The sequence below is a fragment of the Molossus molossus genome, unplaced genomic scaffold, assembly GCF_014108415.1.
Source record: "Molossus molossus isolate mMolMol1 unplaced genomic scaffold, mMolMol1.p scaffold_m16_p_3, whole genome shotgun sequence".
NCBI classification, from domain to species: domain Eukaryota; kingdom Metazoa; phylum Chordata; class Mammalia; order Chiroptera; family Molossidae; genus Molossus; species Molossus molossus.
Genome location: NW_023425366.1, coordinates 105,490,990 through 105,514,413, shown reverse-complemented (window position 1 = coordinate 105,514,413; position 23,424 = coordinate 105,490,990). Strand labels below are relative to the sequence as shown.

General features: G+C 43.3%; 2 protein-coding genes across 2 annotated transcripts in view; one reads left to right on the top strand and one right to left on the bottom strand.

Moving 5' to 3' along the window:
* Window positions 1-2,268, bottom strand: part of SEPTIN14 (septin 14) — a 38,076-nt gene extending 35,808 nt beyond the window's left edge. Inside the window, exons 1-2 of the mRNA XM_036279620.1 lie at window positions 2,199-2,268; window positions 1,486-1,554 (exon numbers count right to left, since the gene is read on the bottom strand). Coding sequence (XP_036135513.1) covers window positions 1,486-1,539 — 54 coding nt within the window. The 5' untranslated portion in view covers window positions 1,540-1,554; window positions 2,199-2,268. The remainder of the gene's footprint in view (window positions 1-1,485; window positions 1,555-2,198) is intronic.
* A 17,781-nt stretch (window positions 2,269-20,049) lies between these two features.
* Window positions 20,050-23,424, top strand: part of ZNF713 (zinc finger protein 713) — a 34,210-nt gene continuing 30,835 nt past the window's right edge. The window contains exon 1 of the mRNA XM_036279729.1: window positions 20,050-20,084. The gene's annotated coding sequence lies outside the window, so the exon portion shown is untranslated. The remainder of the gene's footprint in view (window positions 20,085-23,424) is intronic.

Sequence of the window (23,424 nt, the reverse complement as noted above, 5' to 3'; positions counted from 1 at the left end):
AAGCATTTATATATCAGATTAAAGTATGACTAGCTGGCCTTTGGAGTCTCTTCTAACTCTAAAACTTTATGATTTTATTGTCACATAAACAAAGAAGCATTCACCATGATTTAATGCAGAAGAGGGACCACAGATATTACAAAATGAAGCCAGCGGTTCAATCACTGAGACATGACTGACAGCAGTTTCAGAGAAGCAGTGAGGACGAAAGGCAGGTAGGCGGTATTTTAAAGGTTGGCTGATAGAAAAAGAAAGATTGACTAAGCCGTTGACTCCAGAGGAGTAACAATGAGAAGGAAAAGAGAAAAAATAAGGTAATTTGGTGGTTAAAACTAAGATATAGAAAAACATGTATGTTTAAAAAAAGAGAAAACACCACAAAGAGAAGCTTTAGTTATTATGGCATAAATGAACACTACTTAACATAGCTCAATACTTCCTGTATATATTTGACATTTTGATCAAAAAGAATTCTAAAACCAAGTTTTCACCCATTCAGACATGCTATTCTCTCTTTTGGTGCAAATATTTATGTTAATTAATATTTTCCCTAGAACAGAGCTTATCTTAAAATGGAACATGGTTCCATTCCCCACCCAGTAAAGTAATAAACAAGTAGCCACCCAACCACTTCCTAAAATAAACTTCATTTTAAATTTATTTATTATCAGTGTATAAAGTTCCTCAAACAGCCCTGGCCAGTTTGGTTCAGTGGTTGGAGTATCAACCCAAGGACCAATGAGTCGCAGGTTTGATTCTGGTCAAGGGCATGTACCTCAGTTTGTCCTCGCCCCTGGTTGGGGTCGTGCGGGAGGCAACCAGTCAATGTATCCCTCTCACATCAATGTTTCCCTCTCTCCCTCCCTCCTACTCTATCTGAAGATAATCTTCAGGTGAGGATTAATTTAAAAAAAGCTTGCCCTGGCCGGTTTGGCTCAGCGGTTAGAGCGTCAGCCTGCGGTCCCGAGAGACCTGGGTTCGGTTCCCGCCAAGGGCACGTACCTCGGTTGCAGTTTGTCCCCGGCCCTGGTTGGTTGTGAGGGTGGCAGCCACTCGATGTGTTCCTTTCACGTCGATGTTTCTCTCTCTCTCTCGGTTCCTCTCTCTCCCTCCCACTCTACCTGAGCAAAAAATCGAAAAATGTCCTCGGGTGAGGATAAAAAAAAAAAGTTCCACAAACATATGTATCAAAATAACACTATTCTTCTTACCTAATGGTAGATTCTGGAGTTTTAATTTGTTATTCTTTAGTATTAAATAGGAATAATCTCTTGCACTACTAATAAGTGTTCATGTCTCAAGAAACATACAAGAATTATTTAAACCATCATTGACATTTAACTCCAATTAGAATACAAGTTAGTTCATATCTAAGCATAAGTCCTTATCATCTAGGTTCATCTCAGTTTACTGAGTCAATATTTTGAAACCACACAATCTTGTTGAAGTACAGAATGAAAAGTTCTATTTAAAGGTGTACTCAACTATATCTTCATCAGAGGGTGTCTGTGTGGACATGCACACTGGTTTTTCTGCCATGCCAGATCGAAAGAGCTGAAAACAAAAAACAAAATCCTTTTAAAAAAGTATTGTAAAAGGCAATATTCCTACCACATAATTTAGATCAATAAGGGAGTCTAATGTAGACATTATCCCAGGGTTTGACTTTCAGTCCACACTATTGATCTATTTTAAATTGTGGCTGTTTTGCTATACAGGCTTCTCTGTAACATAAAATTCAACGTATAATATACGGTAATACATTTAACCACAAACATGCAAAAAGTATCTAGAGAAAGGTAAACTCCCTCTTGAAATCAAGAGGACAAAGAATATTCTTCTCTAAAGGGCTCTTTGGGAATGAGAAGGGAAATAGGGAATTTTGCTTTAAAAAGTGCTAAAAGAAACTGGTAGACACTTACAAGTACTTACCTTTCCGGAGTAGATTACCAGGTGAGGCTGGAATGGTAGAGTATACTTACTGAAGGAGAATTGGGTAAGCAGAGCTTATAAACTCTAAACAAGTCCATTAGACACTAAACTAAGTTAATGACAGTTGTCATTTTTTGAAGTATTTATTATGCACCTAGCATTGTGCTTATGTGGTTTACCTCCTTTATTCCTCATGACAGGGATGAGATAGATTATTTCCATTGCCAGGTGAGAAAATTCAGATTCAGAAAAATTAAATAACTTACCTGCCCAAGAGTTCAGTTATGCAGCAGACACAGGTCTGAACTGACTCCAAAGCTGATGTTCTTTGTATTTATGGACCAAATCTTCACTGGGTTTGCAACTGTTTGGAGCAAGGGAGGAGAGATATAAAAGAGCATGTTGTACTGATTTATAAGCAGAACTCCCTTTGAAGGACATGCTACTTTTGAGGACAGCACAAAGATACCAAAAAAATGAGGCATATTTTAAAAGAAAATATTATAGATTGGTATAGCAAAGAGGAAAGCAAACAGAATTCAAGAATGGCTCTGTGTGCCATGGTTTCTTCACTTGATATATCCTGAGGATTATTCCACTTTCATGGAGTACCCATAAAACATTTAAACTGTATGCAAGTGGGAAGGCTGTCTTGAGTAAAACAAGTTAGGTAATTGTGAGAAATAGTAACTCCTTTCTTTTCATGGAACACCAATTTGAATTGCAAAAACAACCGACAGACACTAGTTTGTCAGGCTTGGTTATTTCTAAGACAGTGTGCTTTGTAACATGAAAAAAAAACTGAAAATGTATATTGTAAATGATAAAATTTAAGCTTTAAAGTTTTTGGAGAACTTGTATCCACCATCATGATCTTGACAGCTTTCTAATACTGACAAACTTTCCCCAAGAGATTAGTGGTGATATTAACAAATAGAAATTGTTGATATTGTACGATGAAATATATCAGCATTAAGTAGACTTGGCTTTTCCAATCTCAACGTTACTGACATTTAGGGCTGTATAATTCTTTGCTGTGGAGGCCCATCCTGTGCATTGTGAGATGTTTAGCTGCATCTCTGGCCTCTACCTAGTGGATGTCAGTAGCAACCCGACTGTGACAACCAAACTTGTTTCCAAATATTTGGAAACTTGTTTCCAAACTTGTTGCCAAGTATTTCCTGGAGGGTAAAATCACCCCCAGTAAGAACCACTCGGTGAGATAACTCAGTAAACAGTATTTTCCAAATGCCCAATATGTGACATTACAAAGCCATACATAAGTTTAAGATTCACTTGGGCAGTAAGATATACCCACAGATTTTAATGTAATAAAATAAAAAGTGTATGAATGTGGTTTCAGATTCTACATTGCAACTAATCTTGTTAAGTTTTGGTAGAGTGTCAAAGAATATTCACAATTATATGGGAAGACTATTTAAAAATTGGATTTTCCAACTATATATCTATATGGAGCCAGATTCTCATATAAAACATCAACCAAAGCAACATATTTCAAGAGATTGAATGTAGAGGCAGATGTGAGAATCCAGCTGTCCTTTTTTATTTTTATTTTTTATTGTATTAAAATATACATAATTCCCTGGCTGATGTGGCTCAGTTGGTTGAGCGTCACCTCCTGCACCAGGAGGTCACCAGTTCGATTCCTGACACATGCCCGGGTTGCAGGCTCAGTCCTCATTAGGGGGTGTGCAGGAGGCAGCCAATCAATGTTTCTCTCTCTCTTCCTCTCTCTCTCTAAAATTAATACAAACATTTTAAAAAATAGTTTTAAAATATACATAACATAAAATTACCATTTTAAGTTCAGTGGCATTCACATTGTGAACTCTTTCATCTTCTCTGACAGTCTATACTCATTAAACAGTAACTGGCCATTCCCTTCCTGCCCCCAGCCCTGGGAAACCACAATATTTTGTCTGCTAATGATGTTAGTCATAATAATATTATACTTTTTCTTTGTTTTTTTCTATATAGTCCAACTGTTTGTGATTACTGAACATGTATACGATAATTGTTAATGATCTTTTTACGGCTTATGTAAATGTTATACTAGATGCCAAATACAGAAAAATGAGACAGAAGGCAAAACTTAGCACATGATAGTTTTCAGGGTGAAGTGGTTTAGACTGCTTTTTTGCAATGAAGTCCACAAGACCTGACTGCCTTCTTTTTACCTGCATTTCTCATTTTGGGAATATTTAGCCTCAATGCAGATCCCATGGTTACAATTTTGTCTCATCTCCAAGGATCATCAGATGATATGGATCCTGAGCCTTCCTAGGAATGGGCCTTCCTAGCTCTGTGAGAAACACGATCTGATCAAAAGTTTGGTCATCAGTGCATCCTTTAAATTGACTAATGACCAAAAGCGGGAACTGTGGATGAAAAAAATGTGTTGTATTATAGAACTGTACACCTGAAACTTATATAATTTTATTAACCAATGTCACCCCAATGAAAAAAAAAGGATTCTATGGAAATTAACCTTGGAGGGTGATCTGATCAGAAATTCCTAATTGGAAGGTCATGGTGGGTAATCATGCCCCAGGCATATAACTTTTTTTAAAACTCATTTTTATTGTTGAATGTATTACAGATTTCCCCCCCCCCCTTTTTTTCCCCTATTGACCCCCTCCTCCCAAATCCTGGCTCCCTCCTGCCTTCCCCACACTACTGTCTGTGTTCATTGGTTATGCATATATGCATAGAAGTTCTTTGGTTTATCTCATCTCACCCTCCCTCCCCCTTTCCTTTGAGGTTCATCAGTCTAACAACCAATTTGTACTTCTTCATGCCTTCATCTTTTTCACCCAGTCCCCCAGCCCCCACCCATTTGGCAAACAACAAAAAGTTCTCTGTATCTATGAGTCTGTTTCTGTTCTGCTTGCTCATTTTGTTTGTAAATTCAATTGTTGATAGATATGTATTAATTGCCATTTTATTGTTCATATTTTTGTTCTTCTCCTTCAAGAAGACCCTTCAACATTTTACATAATTCTGGTTTGGTGGTGATGAATTCTTTTAGCTCTTTCTTGTCTGGGAAACTCTTGATATGTTCATCGATTCTAAATTATAGCTTTGCAGGATAGAGTGATCTTGGTTGTAGCTTGTTGCTTTTCATCACTTTGAATAGCTCTTGCCACTCCTTTCTGGCCTGAAGTTTCTTTTGAGAAATCAGCTGACAGTCTTATGGGAGGTCCTTTTTAGGTAATGGACTGCTTTTCTCTTGCTGCTTTTAAGATTCTCTCTTTGTCTTTAACCTTTGGCATTTTGTTTTCTTTTGTTTGTTTGTTTTTGTTTTTGTTTTAAATCCTCATCCGAGGACGTTTTTCCATTTTTTGTACAGATAGAGTGGGAGGGAGAGAGAGGAAGAGAGAGAGAGGGAAACATCGATGTGAAAGGGACACCGCGAGTGGCTGCCACCCGCACGACCAACCAGGGCCGGGGACAAACTGCAACCGAAGTACATGCCCTTTGCGGGAACCGAACCCGGGCCTCTCCGGACCGTAGGCAGACGCTCTAACCGCTGAGCCAAACCGGCCAGGGCAACCTTTGGCATTTTGATGATGATGTGTCTTGGTGTGGACCTCTTTGGGTTCATCTTTTTTGGGCCTCTCTGTGCTTCCTGGCCTTCTATGTCTGTTTCCTTCACCAAATTAGGGAAGTTTGTCATTATTGTTTCAAATGGGTTTTCAATTTCTTGCTCTCTCTTTTCTCTTTCTGGCACCCCCATGATTCGAATGTTGGTACGCTTGAAGTCCCAGAGGCTCCTTACACTATCCTCATTTTTTTTTTTTTTTTTGATTCTTTTTTCTTTTTGCTGTTCTGATTAAGTGTTTTTTGCTTCCTTATATTCCAAATCGATGGTTTGCTTCTTGGCTTTACCTACTCTACTATTGATTCCCAGTAAATTAAGAACTTCAGTTAGTGCTTCCTTCATATCTGACTGGTCCTTTTTCATGTTGTTGATGTCCTCACTAAGTTCCTTGGAGGTCTCCTTAAGTTCCTTGAAGGTCTCACTAAGTCCCTTGAATGTCTCACCAAGTTCCCTGAGCAACTTTATAACCTGTGTTTTGAACTCTGCATCTGATTGATTACTTATCTCCATTTTGTTTAATTATTTTCCTGAAGTTTTGTTCTTTTCTTTCATTTGGGACATGTTTGTTTGTCTCCTCATTTTGGCTGCTTCCCTGTGATTATTTCTATGTATTAGGTAAAGTTGCTATGCCTCCTAGGCTTTGTAGGGTGGCCTATTGTTATAGGTCTCCTGTAGGATCCGTGACACAGTCTCCCTGATCACCCTAGCTGGGCTCTCAAGGAGCACCCCTAGTGTGGACTTTACACCTTTCTGTTGTAATTGAGTCTTGAATGCTGTTGGCATGTCAATGGGAGAGATTTACTCAGGATGATCAGCTGTAGGGACTGGTTGTGCCCACTGACCATTGGCCTCTGACTACCTGGGAGGATCAGCTGTGTAGGGGCCCACCACACAGGAAAGACTTACTTCAGGAGGGCTCTGGTATCCACTGAGTCCACTCATTGAGTGTGTCACTTGTGGAGGTGGTTGGGTGGTGGTGTTTCCATGAGGTATGAGGCTGTCCACTGGGTGTGCTGGCTCTGGGGCAAGGTCAGCCACTGCCTGTGTTCTATCTGGGGCCACTCAGCATAAGCTACAAACTGACCTGCAGATGGCTGTTTCTTGTGTTGGGCTTGGAGCTGTCCAGGTAAAGCCACGTTGTGAACCAAGGCTGGTTGCTTCTAGTGCCAGGCCTGGGGCCACTTAACGAGACCAGATGCTGCTTGTTTGAGAGATTTTAGGAAACTGAAGGAGGATCCAAGATAGGCCAATCCTATGGTAAAGCCTTTGGAAACAACTTGGGTGGCCCGAAAGTTGGGTGGGGCGGGGCCTCAAGGAGTCACCAGGGCGGGGCTACCAGTGTGAGCCAGGTTCCTGGGGTCCCAGATATGGCGGCTGTCTGCCGCCCCAGGAAGGGCTCATCAAAGTAACATCAGCCTCCGTCAGCATGTCTTTCCAGGAGAAAGCCACCTCTCCAGCCCTCATCCCGATGCCAGTTCTTCCCTGTATGTCTCTGGAGCCCCTCAAGCTGCCTCCCCTCCAAGCTCAGAGTGAGCAAGTCTGAATAAATTCATGTGCGGGCCCTTTAAGAGGAGCTGCCTGGCGCTCCAGAAGCCTCAGCCTCCCTCAGCTTCACTACCCGCTGGTTTTTCCAACCAGAAGTTATGGGATTTTTCTTCCTGGCATTGGAACCTGAGCTGGGTGGCTGGTGTGATACAGGGACCCCCTCAGTCCTCAGGAAGGACTTTCCCAGCCGAGGTGTCCTCCTGATTTTTATCCACCACACGTGGGTGTGGAACTAGCCTGTCCACGCCTCCGCCCCTCCTACCAGTCTCAGTGCGGCTGCTTCTTTAATTTTGTAGGTGTAGGGCTTCCACTCAGCTCTATTTCAGGTGATTCTGAATGATGGCTGTGTTGTAGTTTAGTTGTAATTTTGATGTGGTTGTGGGAGGAGGCGATACCGCGTTTCCCTATGCTGCCAGCATGACCAGAAGTCTCCCAGGCATATAACTTTTTAGTAAAAGGTTTATCTTTGCCTTAAACAAGCCCTGTCCATTGTTTCTGTGCATCTAGGTTAACAAGCCTTGGAAATAAGCTGTACCCACCCTCAAGAGAGCACAGGGTCGCCCTGGCCGGTTTGGCTCAGCGGTTAGAGCGTCGGCCTGCGGTCCGGAGAGACCCGGGTTCGGTTCCCGCTAAGGGCACGTACCTCGGTTGCAGTTTGTCCCCGGCCCTGGTTGGTTGTGCGGGTGGCAGCCACTCGATGTGTCCCTTCACGTCGATGTTTCTCTCTCTCTCCCTTCCTCTCTCTCTCCCTCCCACTCTATCTGTACAAAAAAATGGAAAATATCCTCAGGTGAGGATAAAAAAAAAAAACAAAAAAAAATGGAGCACAGGGTCTTATTAACTATACTGTAATCCAATCCCCATATTGCTTCCTCCACCTCCATGTTATCTTCCTTAGTTCCCTCCTTCATTTTAGAAGCTGCAAAACTGTTTTAAAAGGCTCAACTACAGCTCTGCTGTGTGGCTCAGTGGCTGAGCATCGACCATGCACCAAGAAGTTGCCAGTTTGATTCCCAGTCAGTGCACATGCCCAGGATGTGGGCCAAATCCCCAGTGGGAGGCGGCCAATCGATGTTTTCTCTCATCGATGTTTCCATCTCTCTCTCCCTCTCCCTTCCTCTCTCTCTAAAAATAAATAAATAAATAAATAAATAAATAAATATCTCAACTACAACAGGAAGGCACACATAACAACAGGAAGGCGCACACAACCCACACAAAGGACACTCCTGGAGCACCTGGCTCAAAGAGACTGTGCCGCTGAGCCCCACAGGACACCTACTGCAGTAAGGCCACTTTGCCAAGACTAGGAGACATAGAAGATCTACTTAATACATAGAAACAAACACAGGGAGGCAGCCAAAATGAGGAAACAAAGAAACATGCTCCAAATGAAGAACCAGACAAAACTCCAGAACAATAACTAAATGAAATGAGATAAGGAATCTACCAGATTCAGAGTTTAAAATACTGGTTATATAAATGCTCAATGAACTTAGGGGAAGAATAGATAAATTCAGTGAGAACTTCAACAAATACATAGGAAACACAAAAATGGCAGGAGAAAAGATACAGGCAGCCTCTAGGAGCAAAGACTGGCTCCTGCTGATAGGCAGCAAGGAAGGGGAGACCCCAGTCCTACAACCACAAGGAACTGAATTCAACCAACAACCTGAATGAGACTAGAAGTATATTCTTCCCCAGAGGCTCCACAATGAACATAGCCCTGCTGGCATCTGGCATCTTCATTTTAGGCTTGGAAGACTCTAAACAGAGGGCCCAGCTGAATGGCACTATACCTGAATTTTTGCCCACTAGAGGGTTGAGAGGGAACCTGCCAAAACCATCTACTCACTTTGGATCCTAAGCTGAATACAGGCCAGATACTACCATAATTGTATCAGAAAGCAATGATCAAAAAAATTAGTAAGTTCAAAATGAAATGTCTCATCCCACCAGAATTTCTTCACAATGATAAAACATGAAAATAAAATTGCAACCAAAGTAAGTTTGGTTGGCTCCTGATGAGTCTACATATATTATGAATACTGTTCAGTGTTGTTGTTTTCTTTTTTAAATTCAGGAGTCAGTGCCAATTTTGAAGTGACTGAAAAATTAGCTCTTATTAATAGTCTGTGTACAACTTCAGGAGAGAATATTTTCAAAGAAGTTGAGAAAACCCTAATTCAGTACTACAAGTGGAATTTGCTAAGCAGGTACTTTGTGGAAAATATTTGAATCTACCATGTGTTATTGAACCGGTAATGTCAATGGTGAACTTTCTTTGCTCTCGTGGACTTAACCATTGTTAGTTTCAAGAATTTTTGTCAAAAATTGAAATTAAGTATCCTGATGTTTGATTAATTAAAAGTGGTAAAGTTTTTTTTGGTGTGTGTGTGTGTTTTAAAGTTTTATTAAGATTTGACCTCAGGACTGAGATCTAAATTTTTCTAAATGAGAAGAACTGTCCTCAATCACTTATCAAATACTGAGTGGCTTTGGAAATTAGCTTTTGCTGCAAACTTGATAATTTTCTTTTCCTCATCCGAGGACATTTTTCCATTTTTTGTTCAGATAGAGTGGGAGGGAGAGAGAGGAAGAGAGAGAGAGAGAAACATCGACGTGAAAGGGACACAACGAGTGGCTGCCACCAGGGCCAGGGACAAACTGCAACCAAGGTACGCGCCCTTAACGGGAACCAAACCCCGGTCTCTCTGGACCGCAGGCCGACGTTCCAACCGCTGAGCCAACCGGCCAGGGCGATAATTTTCTTAATAAATTCAACCTAAAATTATGAGGTAAAACGGCTTATAACATAACTTAACTTGTGCTACAGTAAAGTCATTTCCATGACAACCAACATTGTTTGAATCACAAGTGATACCAAGCTGCTTTATATACTTGCAATGATGTCAAAAGGTAAAACAAGATCTCTATCTCCACGCAAAATTGGTAGAGGATTCATTTTTCAAACTCAAACTGTTGTTCCAATAGCATTTTCAGACCTCTGTGCAAGTGCAAATGACATTTCAACATTTTCATATTTCAAAATCCATTTAACTGTGCAGTTGAGGATCTACTACATAACCTTTATTGAAAAGTGATTAATCTGCCACTTAATAAAAACATGCTATCAAGAGAATATAATGGCCCTGGCCAGGTAGCTCAGTTGGTTAGAGTGACATCCCCATATGCTAAGATTGTCCATTGGATCCCTGACCAGGGCACATACAGGAATAAACCAATGGATGCATAAGTAAGTAGAATAATAAATCAATCTCTCACGCCACCCCCTCCTTTCTCTCTTCCTAAAATCAATCAATAAATAAAAAGTTTAAGGAGAGAATATAATGGAATTCTATAAATGACTTCCATCCAATAAATATGTTCAATATAAATCATGCTTATAGGTATCATCAGTATTTGGCAGTATCTATCTATTTGAAAAGTTTTCAAAGATAGAAATGTATAAGATTTCATTATAGACTAACATTAACAGATGAACTTTCACAATCCACTTTGGTGACAGAAAACTAACTTTGAATCCCAATTAAGCAAAATGTTATCCCCATTAAAATAATTTCCTTCTCATCAGTAGACCACTATTGTCGGCCCCCGCCCCCAAATGGTATTCAATCATTATCATCATATTTAGAGTTTTGTCAATATAAAACGGCAGGGAGCAGCACTCCAGAACTGAGGAGGAGGAGGGCTTGTGTGGCCACCTTGGGGTCAGAGCCTCGACACCCCCCGGGAGCCCGGAGTCGCACGTTTCTAATTGGCAGGGGCTATGGGAGGGTCCTCGCCACCGCCTCCCCCGCCCTCTCAGAGCGCGGATACTGTGCGGCCGCGGACGAAGAAGGCCCAGGACTGCCAGGTTTCGGCCGGTGAAAAGCAGACCCGGGGATGGGAGTCCGCAGTCGGCAGGTGGAAATGGTCCGCCCAGGGCTCCGCTGGCGCATGCGTATTGGGGATCCCGTCAGCGCGGCGCAGTCGCCATTGCGGGGGTTTTCCCATCAGAGGCCACCTGGCGCCGGGGGCTGATCCAGCCCTAGGGGCCCAGACACTGGGAGTCATTGGCTCAGGCATCAGGGCACTCATCACCCTCTCCCGCCTGGGTTTGGGCAGGAGGCGGAGGCAGAGGCGGAGGCGGCGCGGAGGCGGTGTCAGGGGGCGGAGCCGTGCGAAGGGCCCTTTGTCTGTGGAGTCGGGTGAGTGTGGCCCAGCAGGGAGCCCGCGGGCGCTCCGGGAGGGCGGGCAGGGCCCGGGGTGCCAGCGCCGCGCCCGCAGCCTTCCGGAGACCTTGATGGAGAGGCCTCCCCTGTCCAAAGATTATAAACATGTTTTCCAACAATATCTTCTGCAATTTATTTTTGTGTTGGCGTGGGTGGTATTTTTTTTTTTTTGAAAGTTTTCCCCCAAGTCAAGATTATGAAAACATTAACCATTATTTTCTTCTAATAGTTTTTAAAGATTTTTTTTTAAATACTTTTTTTTTTTTTTTTACATTTGTAACTGTTTCGCTGGGTATTAACTTTGTGCTGTTAGATAGCAATATGCCAGTTGTCTTGCTATTGTAGAAGGAACTGGAGTCTAGAGGCCTTGCTAGAAATAAATGATAGAGACTTATTTAAGGGTCTTAGACTTGGCAACTGGAAGCACAGCTAGGCAAAAAAGCGTGTTTCAAAGAAGAAAGAAAAGTTCAAAGTTCTTATAGAAAAATTTTAAGCCCTGCATTCATAGCCCTGAAATTGGTCCGAGATGGTTATCAGTCAGATGACGGGCAGGATGAGGGATGCTAGGTTATCCAGAAGATGGGGGCCATGAGGTCTGGCCTGGATAAAAACGTCAGGTGAATATATATGTGAGTCCTTCAAGGGGTAATAGGTGGTCTGGATAAGTGAGTCTCTCAGGGGGTAATTAAAAGGATTATCTGGCCCTGGCCGGTTTGCTCAGTGGTTAGAGCGTCAGCCTGCAGTCCAGAGAGACCTGGGTTGGGTTCCTGTTAAGGACAGTACCTCGGTTACAGTTTGTCCCCGGCCAACCTGCGGGTGGCAGCCACTCGATGTGTCCCTTTCATGTCGATGTTTCTCCCTCTCTCTTCTTCTCTCTCCCTCCCACTCTATCTGAACAAAAAATGGAAAAATGTCCTCGGGTGAGGATAAAAATAAATAAACAAAAAACAAAAAAAGGGGTTATCTGGATGTTATGTCCTTGGGTGAGGATAAAAATAAATAAATAAATAAATAAATAAATAAATAAATAAATAAATAAAACACACAAAAAAAGGGGTTATCTGGGATATTCATATGTATATCCAAGGCATTAATGCAGGACTGGAAAGTTTAAAAAATTTTAAGTTCCCAGGCTAATTAGAACAAAACTAGACTTTTTCATGACTCAACATTTGTATTGTTAATCATTTTCGTAGCTTAGTTAAAATGATTCCATTTTGTATATTTCTTATCTTCACCCTTTCCTTACCGTCATCTATTGAATTATTTTCCCATTGAATTGAAATGATGCATTATATTCTGCAGGCAGGCATATACTCATACCTGTTTTTATTTTATTTTATTTATTTACTTATTTTACTCAGACCTGTTTATAGACTTTCTTTCACTTCTTTGACAGTTTCTGCACTGATACCATTTTGTTTAAATTTAAAAAAAAATTTTTTTTTAAATCCTCACCTGAGGATACTTTTTATTCCATCTATCAAAGGCCTAAAAATAAGAGAAATGAAGAAAATTTGCAACATGTTTAAGAGATAAAAGAGTGATGTTCATAATACGTAAAGAACATCTGTTACCAAAAAGAAAAGAAAAAGGGAAATTGGCAAAGGATAGGCACAGCCATTTAGGGAAGAAATACAGGTAACCAATTAAAAAATAGAGACTTCCCGTCAAGATGGCGGCGTAGGTAAACGCAGTATCGCCTTGTCCCACAACCACATCAGAATTACAACTAAACTACAGAACAACCATCCTTCAGAGCCACCTGAAATCCAGCTGAGTGGAAGTCCTACAACTACAAAATTAAAGAAGCAGCCACATGGAGACTAGTAGGAGGGGCGGAGGAGGACAGGCTGGTCCCAAACCCACATGTGGCAGATAAAAATCAAGAGGACATGTCAGCTGGGAAGGTCCTCCCTGAGGAATGAAAGGTCCCTGTCCCACACCAGGTGCCCAGCTCAGGGTCCCAGTACCAGAAAGAGAAGTCCCCTTCACTTCTGGCTGTAAAACCATTTGGAACTGAGGCTGAGGGAGGGTGTGGCCCCTGGAGCCCCAGGCAGCTCTTCCTAAAGGGCCCGCACACAGACTTACTCAAACTCATTCCCTCTGAGCTCAGAAGGGAGGCAGCTTGAGGGGCACCGGAGAACAGGGAAGAACTGAGCTGTTTGGCCTCGGACAGGGCTGGAGGAGCAGCTTTCTCCTGGACAGAAATGCTGGTGGAGGCTGTTGTTCCTTTGGTGAGCCCTTCCCCCACAGGGAAGGCAGACTGCCGCCATATCTAGGACTCCAGGAACCTGGCTCACACTGTTGGCCCCGCCCCACCCAACTTTCCAGCCCACCCAAATTGTTTCCAAAGGCTTTACCATAGGATTGGCCTATCTGGGACCCTGCTTCAGCTTCCTAAAATCTCTCAAACAAGCAGCATCTGGTCTCAGCGAGCCCCTTACCTCACGTTAAGTGGCCCCAGACCTTGCACTAGAAGCAGCCAGCCTTGGTTCACAACTTGACTTTTTCTGGACACCTCCAAGCCCAGCACAAGAAGCCGCCTCAGCAGATTACTTTGTAGCTTATTCCAGGTGGCCCTGGATAGAGCACAGGCAGTGGCTAACCTTGCCCCAGAGCCAGCACACCCAGGGGACAGCTTCAGACCATGTTGAAACACCACCACCCAACCAGCTCCACAAGTGACACACTCAATGAGCGGACTCAGTGGGTACCAGAACCCTGCTGAAGTAAGTCTTTCCCTGTGTGGTGGGCCCCTACACAGCTGATCCTCCCAGGTAGTCAGAGGCCAGTGGTTAGTGGGCACAACCAGTCCTTGCATCTGATCAGCCTGAGTAAATCCCTCCCATTGACATGCCAACAGCATTCAAGACTCAAATACAACAGGAGGGTATACAGTCCACACTAGGGGTGCACCTCAAGGGCCCAGTTGGGGTGATCAGGGGACTGTGCCACTGGATCCTACAGGACACCTACAACAGTAGGCCACCCTGCAAAGCAACTCTACCTAATACATAGAAACAATCACAGGGAAGCAGCCAAAATGAGGAGACACATAAACAGTCCCAAATGAAAGAAAAGAACAAAACTCCAGGAAAAGAATTAAAACAGAGATAAGCAATCTACCAGATGCAGAGTTCAAAACACAGGTTATAAGGTTGCTCAGGGAACTTGGTGAGACATTCAAGTAACTTAGTGAGACCTTCAAGGAACTTAAGGAGACCTCCAAGGAACTTAGTGAGAACATCAATGACATAAAAAAGGACCAGTCAAAAATTAAGGATGCACTAACTGAAATAATAATTTACTGGGAAACAATAGTAGAGTAGGTAAAGCCAAGAAGCAAACCATCAATTTGGAATACAAAGAAGCGAAAACACCCAACCAGAACAGCAAAAAGAAAAAAGAACCCCCCAAAAATGAGGATAGGGTAAGGACAATTTCAAGCATGCCAACATTCGCATCATAGGGGTGCCTGAAGGAGAAGAGAGAGAGCAAGAAATTGAAAACTATTTGGAACAATAATGGCAGAAAACTTCCCTAACTTGGGGAAGGAAACAGACATACAAATCCAGGAAGCACAGAGAGGCCCAAACAAGTTGAACCCAAAGAGGTCCACACCAAGACATATCATCATCAAAATGCCAAAGGTTAAAGACAAAGAGAATCTTAAAGTAGCGAGAGAAAAGCAGTCGGTTACCTTCAAAGGAGCTCCCATAAGACTGTCAGCTGACTTCTCAAAAGAAACTTTGCAGGCCAGAAAGGAGTGGCAAGAGCTATTCAAGGTGATGAAAAGCAATGACCTACAACCAAGATCACTCTATCCTGCAAAGCTATAATTAGAATTGATGAACATATCAAGAGTTTACCAAACAAGAAAGAGCTAAAGGAATTCATCACCACCAAACCAGTATTACATGAAATGTTGATGGGTATTCTTGAAGGGGAAGAAGAACAAAAATATGAACAATAAAAGGGCACTTAATACATATCTATCAACAACTGAATCTACAAACGAAATGAGCAAGCAGAACAGAAACAGACTCATAGATACAGAGAACTTTTTGTTGCTTGCCAGATGGGTGGAGGCTGGGAGGATGGGTGAAATAGATGAAGGAATTAAAAAGTACAAATTGGTTGTTAGACTGAAGAACCTCAACGGGAAGGGGGGAGGGAGGATGGGATGAGATAAACCAAAGAACTTCTATGCATATATGCATAACCAATGAACACAGACAATAGTGTGGGGAAGGCAGGAAGGGGGCAGGATTGGGGAGGAGGACAATGGGGGAAAAAGGAAGAAACATCTGTAGTACATTCAACAATAAAAATGAGTTTAGCCCTGGCCGGTTTGGCTCAGCAGTTGGAGCATCGGCCTGCGGTACAGAGAGACCCGGGTTTGGTTCCCGCTAAGGGCACAGTTTGTCCCTGGCCCTGGTTGGTCATGCAGGTGGCAGCCACTTGATATGTCCCTTCACATCGATGTTTCTCTCCCTCTCTCTTCCTCTCTCTCCCTCCAGCTCTGTCTGAACAAAAAAATGGAAAAATGTCCTCGGGGGAGGATAAAAAAAAAAAAGAGTTTAAAAATTTTAAAGAAATTAAAAATAAAATAAAGCTTAACCTTTTAAGTAACCACAGAATGCAAATTAAGACAAAGATATTTTTTACACACTAGACTGGCAAAATATAAATACCTATGTTGATGATGGAAAGTCGGAGGGAGAGTGGGGGAAAAGGGCAGCAGTTGTAAAATTGAGGAAGATATTTTGAATGGCAATTTGACTATACCTACCAAAAAGTTAAATGAGTTCAATCTGTGGCTGAAAAATTTCACCATAGTATCTGTTCTACAGAAATGCTTGCATAGTTAGACAAAGATATATGTACAGAGATATATGTTACAATATTGTTTGCAATTGTGAGAAATGGGAACAGCTTAAATATTCACTAGGGATATAGTTAAATATATTATGGTAAATCCATACAGTGGAATGCTATGCTGCTATATAATAGAACAAAGTCATTTATTATCAAGTTGACAGAGAAAGAGCTCTAAGACATTTAGTGAGTAAAGGATGTTGCAGAACAATGCACATAGTATGGTATACGTTATATTAAGTTTGTATGTGGTTATATGTGTTTGTAATTGCACAAAAACATATGCACAAAAAGTGACAGTGAATTACCTACAGGGAGGGAAGTAGAAGAGGTGTTGAAGGGCACTAACATTTTACTCTATATAATCCCATGTTTTGTGTACTCGTGTTTTTATGTAGAATGTGTAAAACAATTTTTAACATGTATAACGTGGGGAGGGAATCCAAGATGGTGGTGGAGTAGGTGGCAGCTACACTCATCTCCTCCAAAGGCCAAACAGGACTTACAGTTAAATTATAGAGCAATCATCCTGACTAACCAACTGAAGATTAACTGAAGAGAAATTTTATAACCAAGGATTTACAGAAGAAGCCACATCAAGACTGGTAGGAAGGGCAGAGACATGAAAAGAGCTGGCCTTGCTCCCACATCAACTGCTGAGTTTCTGGAGGTATATCTCAGCTGCTAGGGGCTCCCCCTGAGAAGCATAGGGTCTAAACCCCAAGCCAGGCTCCCCAGCCTGAAACACCAGAGCTGGAAAGAGGTACCCATATAACATCCTGCTGTGAAAAGCAGCAGGGTTTCTGTCCTCCAGGGAGAGATGGGAGTCCACTAGAGACACAGGCACCTTCTTAAAGTACCAAAACACAAAATTAAGTTCAGACACTCACCCAGGGCTCCCTCCAGCTGAGAGAGGGCAGAGCGGACTAGAATCATGTAGTCACGTGAGGAGAGTGTGGGGTTTGTGTCTCTGGGGAGGGAGCTGAAGGGACAACTGCCAGGATCCTTGTGCTGAGACATTCTCCCATACTGCAGATGCCATCTTTCATGGGTGGAACACTGCGCTCCGTGCAGCATCAGCCTGGGAGAAAGCAATAGCCTCACCCTCTGGACACTCTCTCACCCACCCTGTGGAGCTTATACCCTGCTGAGGAATCAACTGCCTTAACCAGGGTATAGAGGCCTGGGTCAACTCAGGGAGTGTCAGTGACTGAGTCGTGTGGCTTTGGGGTAGGGGCCATTCCCCCCACTTTCCCATGAACCTATCTTGCGCTTCCCCTTCACAGGAGTTTCACTAGAAATACCTTCCAGACTCCCTGCAGCCCCACTCTGTTGAGCTCCATCTCCTCCCTGCAGAATCTGGGACAGACTAAGCTATGTGGCTCCAGAACAGGGGCTATTACTCCCTCGCACAGATGACCAGAAGAGCCCTCCCTTCACACAGCCAAATCTTGGTCTGTTTGGGCCTGATAAACTCTGCGGGCCTCACCCTGATGACTCCCTGAGTCCCTGCCCCAACACAAAGGTGTGCAAACACCTAGTGGTGGCAGCTAGACTTGGTATACCCGGGGAAATTTCCTGAGTGGCCTCAAACGCAGCACTAACTGAGTTTGAACCTGTATCAGTCCTCACCCCTCACCCCTTCCTGGTGAACCTACCTCATGTAACTGGAGTGCAGCCAGAGGCTCTTTCAGTGGTTGAGACTAACAGGCACCCAGAAGGTGGAGGCAGGTGAAGGCAGATCTCGGGGTTCCTTGGTATTTGTGCTGATCTTCCCCTAGGTCTGGTGCTGGTAAAAGGCAGCCTTGGTGCACAGCTTGGTCATTCCCACACATACCCAGCCCAGCAGAGGCAGCCATAAACTGTAGATAACATTGTAGCCCAAAATACATTGCCCAGGGCCAGTCACAGGCAGTATATGACATTGACCTTCACCAGAGGACCTCCCAATAGGCCTAGAACAAACACACCCACTGGCCAGCTTCAGACAATACCAGATCCAATCACCTTCACAAGCAGCATATCCTAAGTCGGATCTTGGAAGGCACCAAATCCTACTGAAGTGAATTCCATTTCATGTGGTCAGCACCTGCCCAGGAGCTTGCACACCACAGTCGGGATCAAGCCTCACAGTTAGCCATCCTTAAGGTCAGTCCATTCATGACTGGGCCAATAGCAATCAAGATTCATGTACAGCCCTGGCCGGTTTGGCTCAGCGGTTAGAGTATCGGCTTACGGTCCAGAGAGACCTGGGTTCAGTTCCCGCCAAGGGCCGTACCTCGGTTGTAGTTTGTCCCTGGCCCTGGTTGGGTCATGCGGGTGGCAACCACTCGATGTGACCCTTTCGCATCGATGTTTCTCTCTCTCTCTTTCTCTCCCTCCCACTCTATCTGAACAAAAAGTGGAAAAATGTCCTCAGGTGAGGATAAAAAAAAAAGACTCAGGTACAACAGGAGGGCCCATGTAACTTACACAGAGACATTCCTGGAGCACCCAGCCAGGTGATCAAGGAGACTGAACCAGTGAAACCCACAGGACACCTATTACATAAGGCCTCCTCCACAAAGACTGGCAGTCATAGCAGATCTATCTAGTACATAGAAACAAACACAAAGAAGCAGCCAATATTGAGAGCCAAAGAAACAGGCCCCAAATGAAATAAGAGAAATCTCCAGAAAAAGAGCTAAATTAAATGGAGGAAAGCGATTTATCAGATATAGAGTTCAAAGTAATGGTTATAAGGATGTTTGACAGCATGAAGAAGCACATAAAAACTATAAAAAAGGACCAGTCAGAAATGAAGAATACAATATCTGAAATGAAGAATACACTGGAAGAAATAAATAGTAGGTTGGATAAAGCAGAAGACTGAATCAGTGATTGGGAAGACAAAGTAGAAACACCCAATGAGATCAGCAAAAAGAAAATAATTTTAATGAGGATAGTTTAAGGGACCTTTGGCACACCATGAAGCATAACAACATCTGCATCATAGTGGTACCAGGAGAAGAGAGCAAGCAAGGGATTGAGGACCTATTTAAAGAAATAATGACCAAAAACTCCCCCTACCTGGTCAAGGAAAAAGACACACACATCCAGGAAGTTCAGAGTCCCAACCAAGTTGAATCCTAAGAGGCCCATACCAAGACACATTTAATTAAAATGACAAAGGTTAAAGACAAAGAGAGAACCTTGAAAACCACAAGAGAAAGACAGTTAGTTACCGGCAAAGGAGCTCCCATAAAACTGTTAACTGATTTCTCAACAGAAACATTTTGGGCCAGAAGGGACTACCATGAAATATTTGAAGTGATGAAAAAAAGCAAGGACCTACAACCAAGAGTACTTTACCCAGCAAGGCTGTAATTTATAATTGAAGGAGAGCCCTGGCCGGTTTTGCTCAGCGGTTAGAGTGTTGGCCCATGGACCAAAAGGTCATGGTTCAATTCCCAGTCAAGGGCACGTACCTGGGTTGCAGGTTTGATCCCCAGCCCCAGTCGGAGTCATGCAGGAGACAACCAATCAATGTGTCTCTCTCACATTGATATTTCTTTCTCTCTCTCTCTCTCTCTCTCCCTCTCCCCCCCCCTCACCTTCACCCTCTCCCTCTCTCTCTCCCTCTCCCTCTCCTTCTTCCTCTCCCTCTCCTTCTCCCTCTCCCTCTCCCTCCCTCTCTCCCTCCCTCCCATTCCCTTCCTCTCCTCCATTCCATAAAATAAAATTGAAGGAGAAGTAAAGAGCTTCCCAGACAAGAAAAAGCTAAAGGAGTTTGTTATCACCAAACCAGTATTACAAGAAATGTTAAAGATCCTGCTTTAAGAAGAAAGAAGGAGGGGCAAGAGGAGGAGGAGAAAAACAGAGGCACATAGGTACGTATAGAGGAACATAGTGAAAATAATAAAATGGCAATAAATATGTACCTACCAATAATCATTATTTATTTTTATTTTATTTTAAATCTTTATTGTTGTATGTATTACAGATGTTCCTCATTTTTCCCCCATTGACCCCCTCCTCCCCTGTCCCGCCCCCCTCCCACCTTTTCCCATACTATTGTCTGTGTTCGTTGGTTATGCATATAAGTTCTTTGGTTTATTTCTTTCCACCCCCCAACCCCTTTCCCTTTGAGGTTTGTCATTCTGGCAATGAATTTTTACTTCTTAATCCTTTCACCTTTTTCACCCATTCCCCCAACCCCCCACCCATCTGGCAACCAACAAAATGTTCTCTGTATCTATGAGAATGTTTCTGTTCTGCCTGTTCATTTTGTTTGTAGATTCCATTGTCGATAGATATGTATTCATTGTTATTTGGTTTGTTCATATATTTTATCTTTTTCTTCAAAAAGACCCGTCATCATTTCATATAATAACGGTTTGGTGGTGATGAACTCCTTTAACTTTTTCTTGTCTGGGAAAGTCTTTATATGGCCATCGATTCTAAATGACAGCTTTGCAGGATAGAGTAATCTTGGTTGTAGGTTCTTGCTTTCCATCACTCTGAATATTTCTTGCCACTCCCTTCTGGCCTGCAAAGTTTCTTTTGAGAAATCAGCTGACAGCCTTATGGGAACTCCCTTATAGGTAACTAACTGCTTTTCTCTTGCTGCTTTTAAGATTCTCTCTTTGTCTTGAACCTTTTGCATTTTGATCATGATGTGTCTTGGTGTGGGCCTCTTGGGGTTCATCTTGTTTGGGACTCTCTGTGCTTCCTGGACTTGTATGTCTGTTTCCTTCACCAAGTTAGGAAAGTTTTCTGCCATTATTATTTAAAACAGGTTTTCAATTTCTTGTTCTCTCTTCTCCTTCTGGCACCCCCAAGATGCGAATGTTGGCATGCTTGAAATTGTCCCCGAGGCTCCTTACACTATCCTCATTTTTTTGGATTCCTTTTTCTTTTTGCTGTTCTGATTGGGCGTTTTTTTTTTTTTTGCTTCCTTATGTTCCAAATCAATGGTTTGCTTCTTGGCTTTACCTACTCTACTATTGAATCTGTGTAAATTATTCTTTATTTCAGTTAAAGCCTCCTTTGTTTCTAACTGTGCATCCATCATTTCTGACTGGTCCTTGTTTATGCTCTTGAGGCCCTCACTAAGTTCACTGAGCATCCTTATAAGCAGTATTTTGAACTCAGCATCTGTTAGGTTGCTTATCTCTATTTCGCTTAGTTCTTTTCTTGGGGTTTTGTTCTGTTCTTTCATTTGGGACCTGTTTCTTTGTCTCCTCATTTTGGCTGCCTCCCTGTGTTTGTTTCTGTATGTTACTTAACGAGAGATATGGGGCTATCTGAGACCAGATGCTGCTTGTTTGAAAGAATTTAGGAACACCTGAAGCAGGATCCAAGACAGGCCAATCCTATGGTTCAGCAACTGGCAACAGCTTGGGTGGGCCTGAAATTTGGGTGGGCCTGAAATTTGGGTGGGGCGGGGTGGGGCGGGGTGGGGCGGGGCCTCAGGGAATCACCAGGGCGAAGCTACCAGTGTGAGCCAGGTTGCTGGAGTCCCAGATATGGCGACTGTCTGCTGCCCCAGGGAAGGGCTCATCAAAGGAACAAAGGCCTCTGATAGCATGTTTGTCCCAGAGAAAGCCCCCTCTCCAGCCCTCACTCCAATGCCAAACAGCTCAGTTCTTTCCTGTATGTCTCTGGCACCCCTCGAGCTGCCTCCCCTCCAAGCTTAGAGGGAGTGAGTCTGATATGTCCGTGCACAGGCCCTTTAAGAGGAGTTACCTGGGCCCTGGCCGGTTTTGCCCAGCGGTTAGAGCATCGGCCTGCGGTCCTGAGAGACCCGGGTTCGGTTCCCGCTAAAGGTATGTACCTCAGTTGCAGTTTGTCCCCGGCTCTGGTCAGTTGTACGGGTGGCAGCCACTCGATGTGTTCCTTTCACGTCGATGTTTCTCTCTCTCTCTCTCTCTCTCTCTCTTTCTCTCTTCCTCACTCTACCTGAACAAAAAAATGGAAAAATGTCCTCGGGTGAGGATTAAGAGGAGTTACCTGGGGTTTCAGCTGCCTCAGCTTCCCTGAGCCTCAGTTCCCGCTGGTTTTTCCAGCCAGAAGTTATGGAGACTTCTCTTCCTGGCACTGGAACCCTGAGCGGGGCATCTGGTGTGGGACAGGGACCCCTCAATCCTCAGGGAGGACCTTCCCAGCCGAGGTGTCCTCCTGATTTTTATCCGCCACATGCGGGTGTGGGACCAGCCCGTCCGCCTCTGCCCCTCCTACCAGTCTCAATGTGGCAGCTGCTTTATTCCATAGTTGTAGGACTTCCATTCAGCTCGATTTCAGGCAGTTTTGAATAATGGTTGTTCTGTAGTTTAGTTGTAACTTTGATGTGGTTGTGGGAGGACGCGATACGTGTTTACCTACGCTGCCATCTTGACCGGAAGTTCTCAGTAATCACTTTAAATATAAGTGGTTTAAATGCTCCAATCAAAAGATATAGGGTAGGGCGGCAGTGGCAAGGAAGGTGTCAAAAGGGGGGAAGGAGGGACATCTGTAATTTTAAATTAACAAATTAGCCCTAGCTGGCTTATGCTCAGTGATTAGAGCATCAGCCTGTGGACCAAAGTGTCTTGGTTCAATTCCTGCCAAGAGCACGTACCTTGGTTTTGGTTTGTCCTCAGCCCTGTCGGAGTCATGCGGGAGGCAACCAATCGATGTGTCTTTCTCACACCAATGTACCTTTCTCTTTCTCTCCCTTCCTCCCACTCTATCTGAAGACAAATGAAAAATATCCTCGGTTAAGGATTTAAAAAGTAAAATATAAATTAATAAATTAAAAATGCATTAGCCCGGTCGATGTGGCTCAACCCATGCACCAAGAGCTTGCTGGTTCAATTCCCGGTCAGAACACATGCCCAGGAATGTGGGCCAAATCCCAAGTAGGGGGCGTGCAGGAGGCAGCCAATAGATATCCTCTCTCATCGATGTTTCTATCCCTCCTTCTTCCTTCCTCTCTCTCTAAAAAAACCAATAAAGGAAAAAAAGAAATAAAGTTTTTTAATCAATTAATTAAAAATTAAATAAATAGTATTCTCCACTAAAATATAAGGGCAAAGACATAACCTATGCTGTTCATTTCAACACCCTCAGTATCTAAGACACAATAAAGGCTCTATAAATAGATTTTCGCCTGGCTGGTGTGGCTCAGTGGTTGAGAGTCAACCCATGCACCAAGAAATCGCCAGTTTGATTCTCAGGGCACATGCCCAG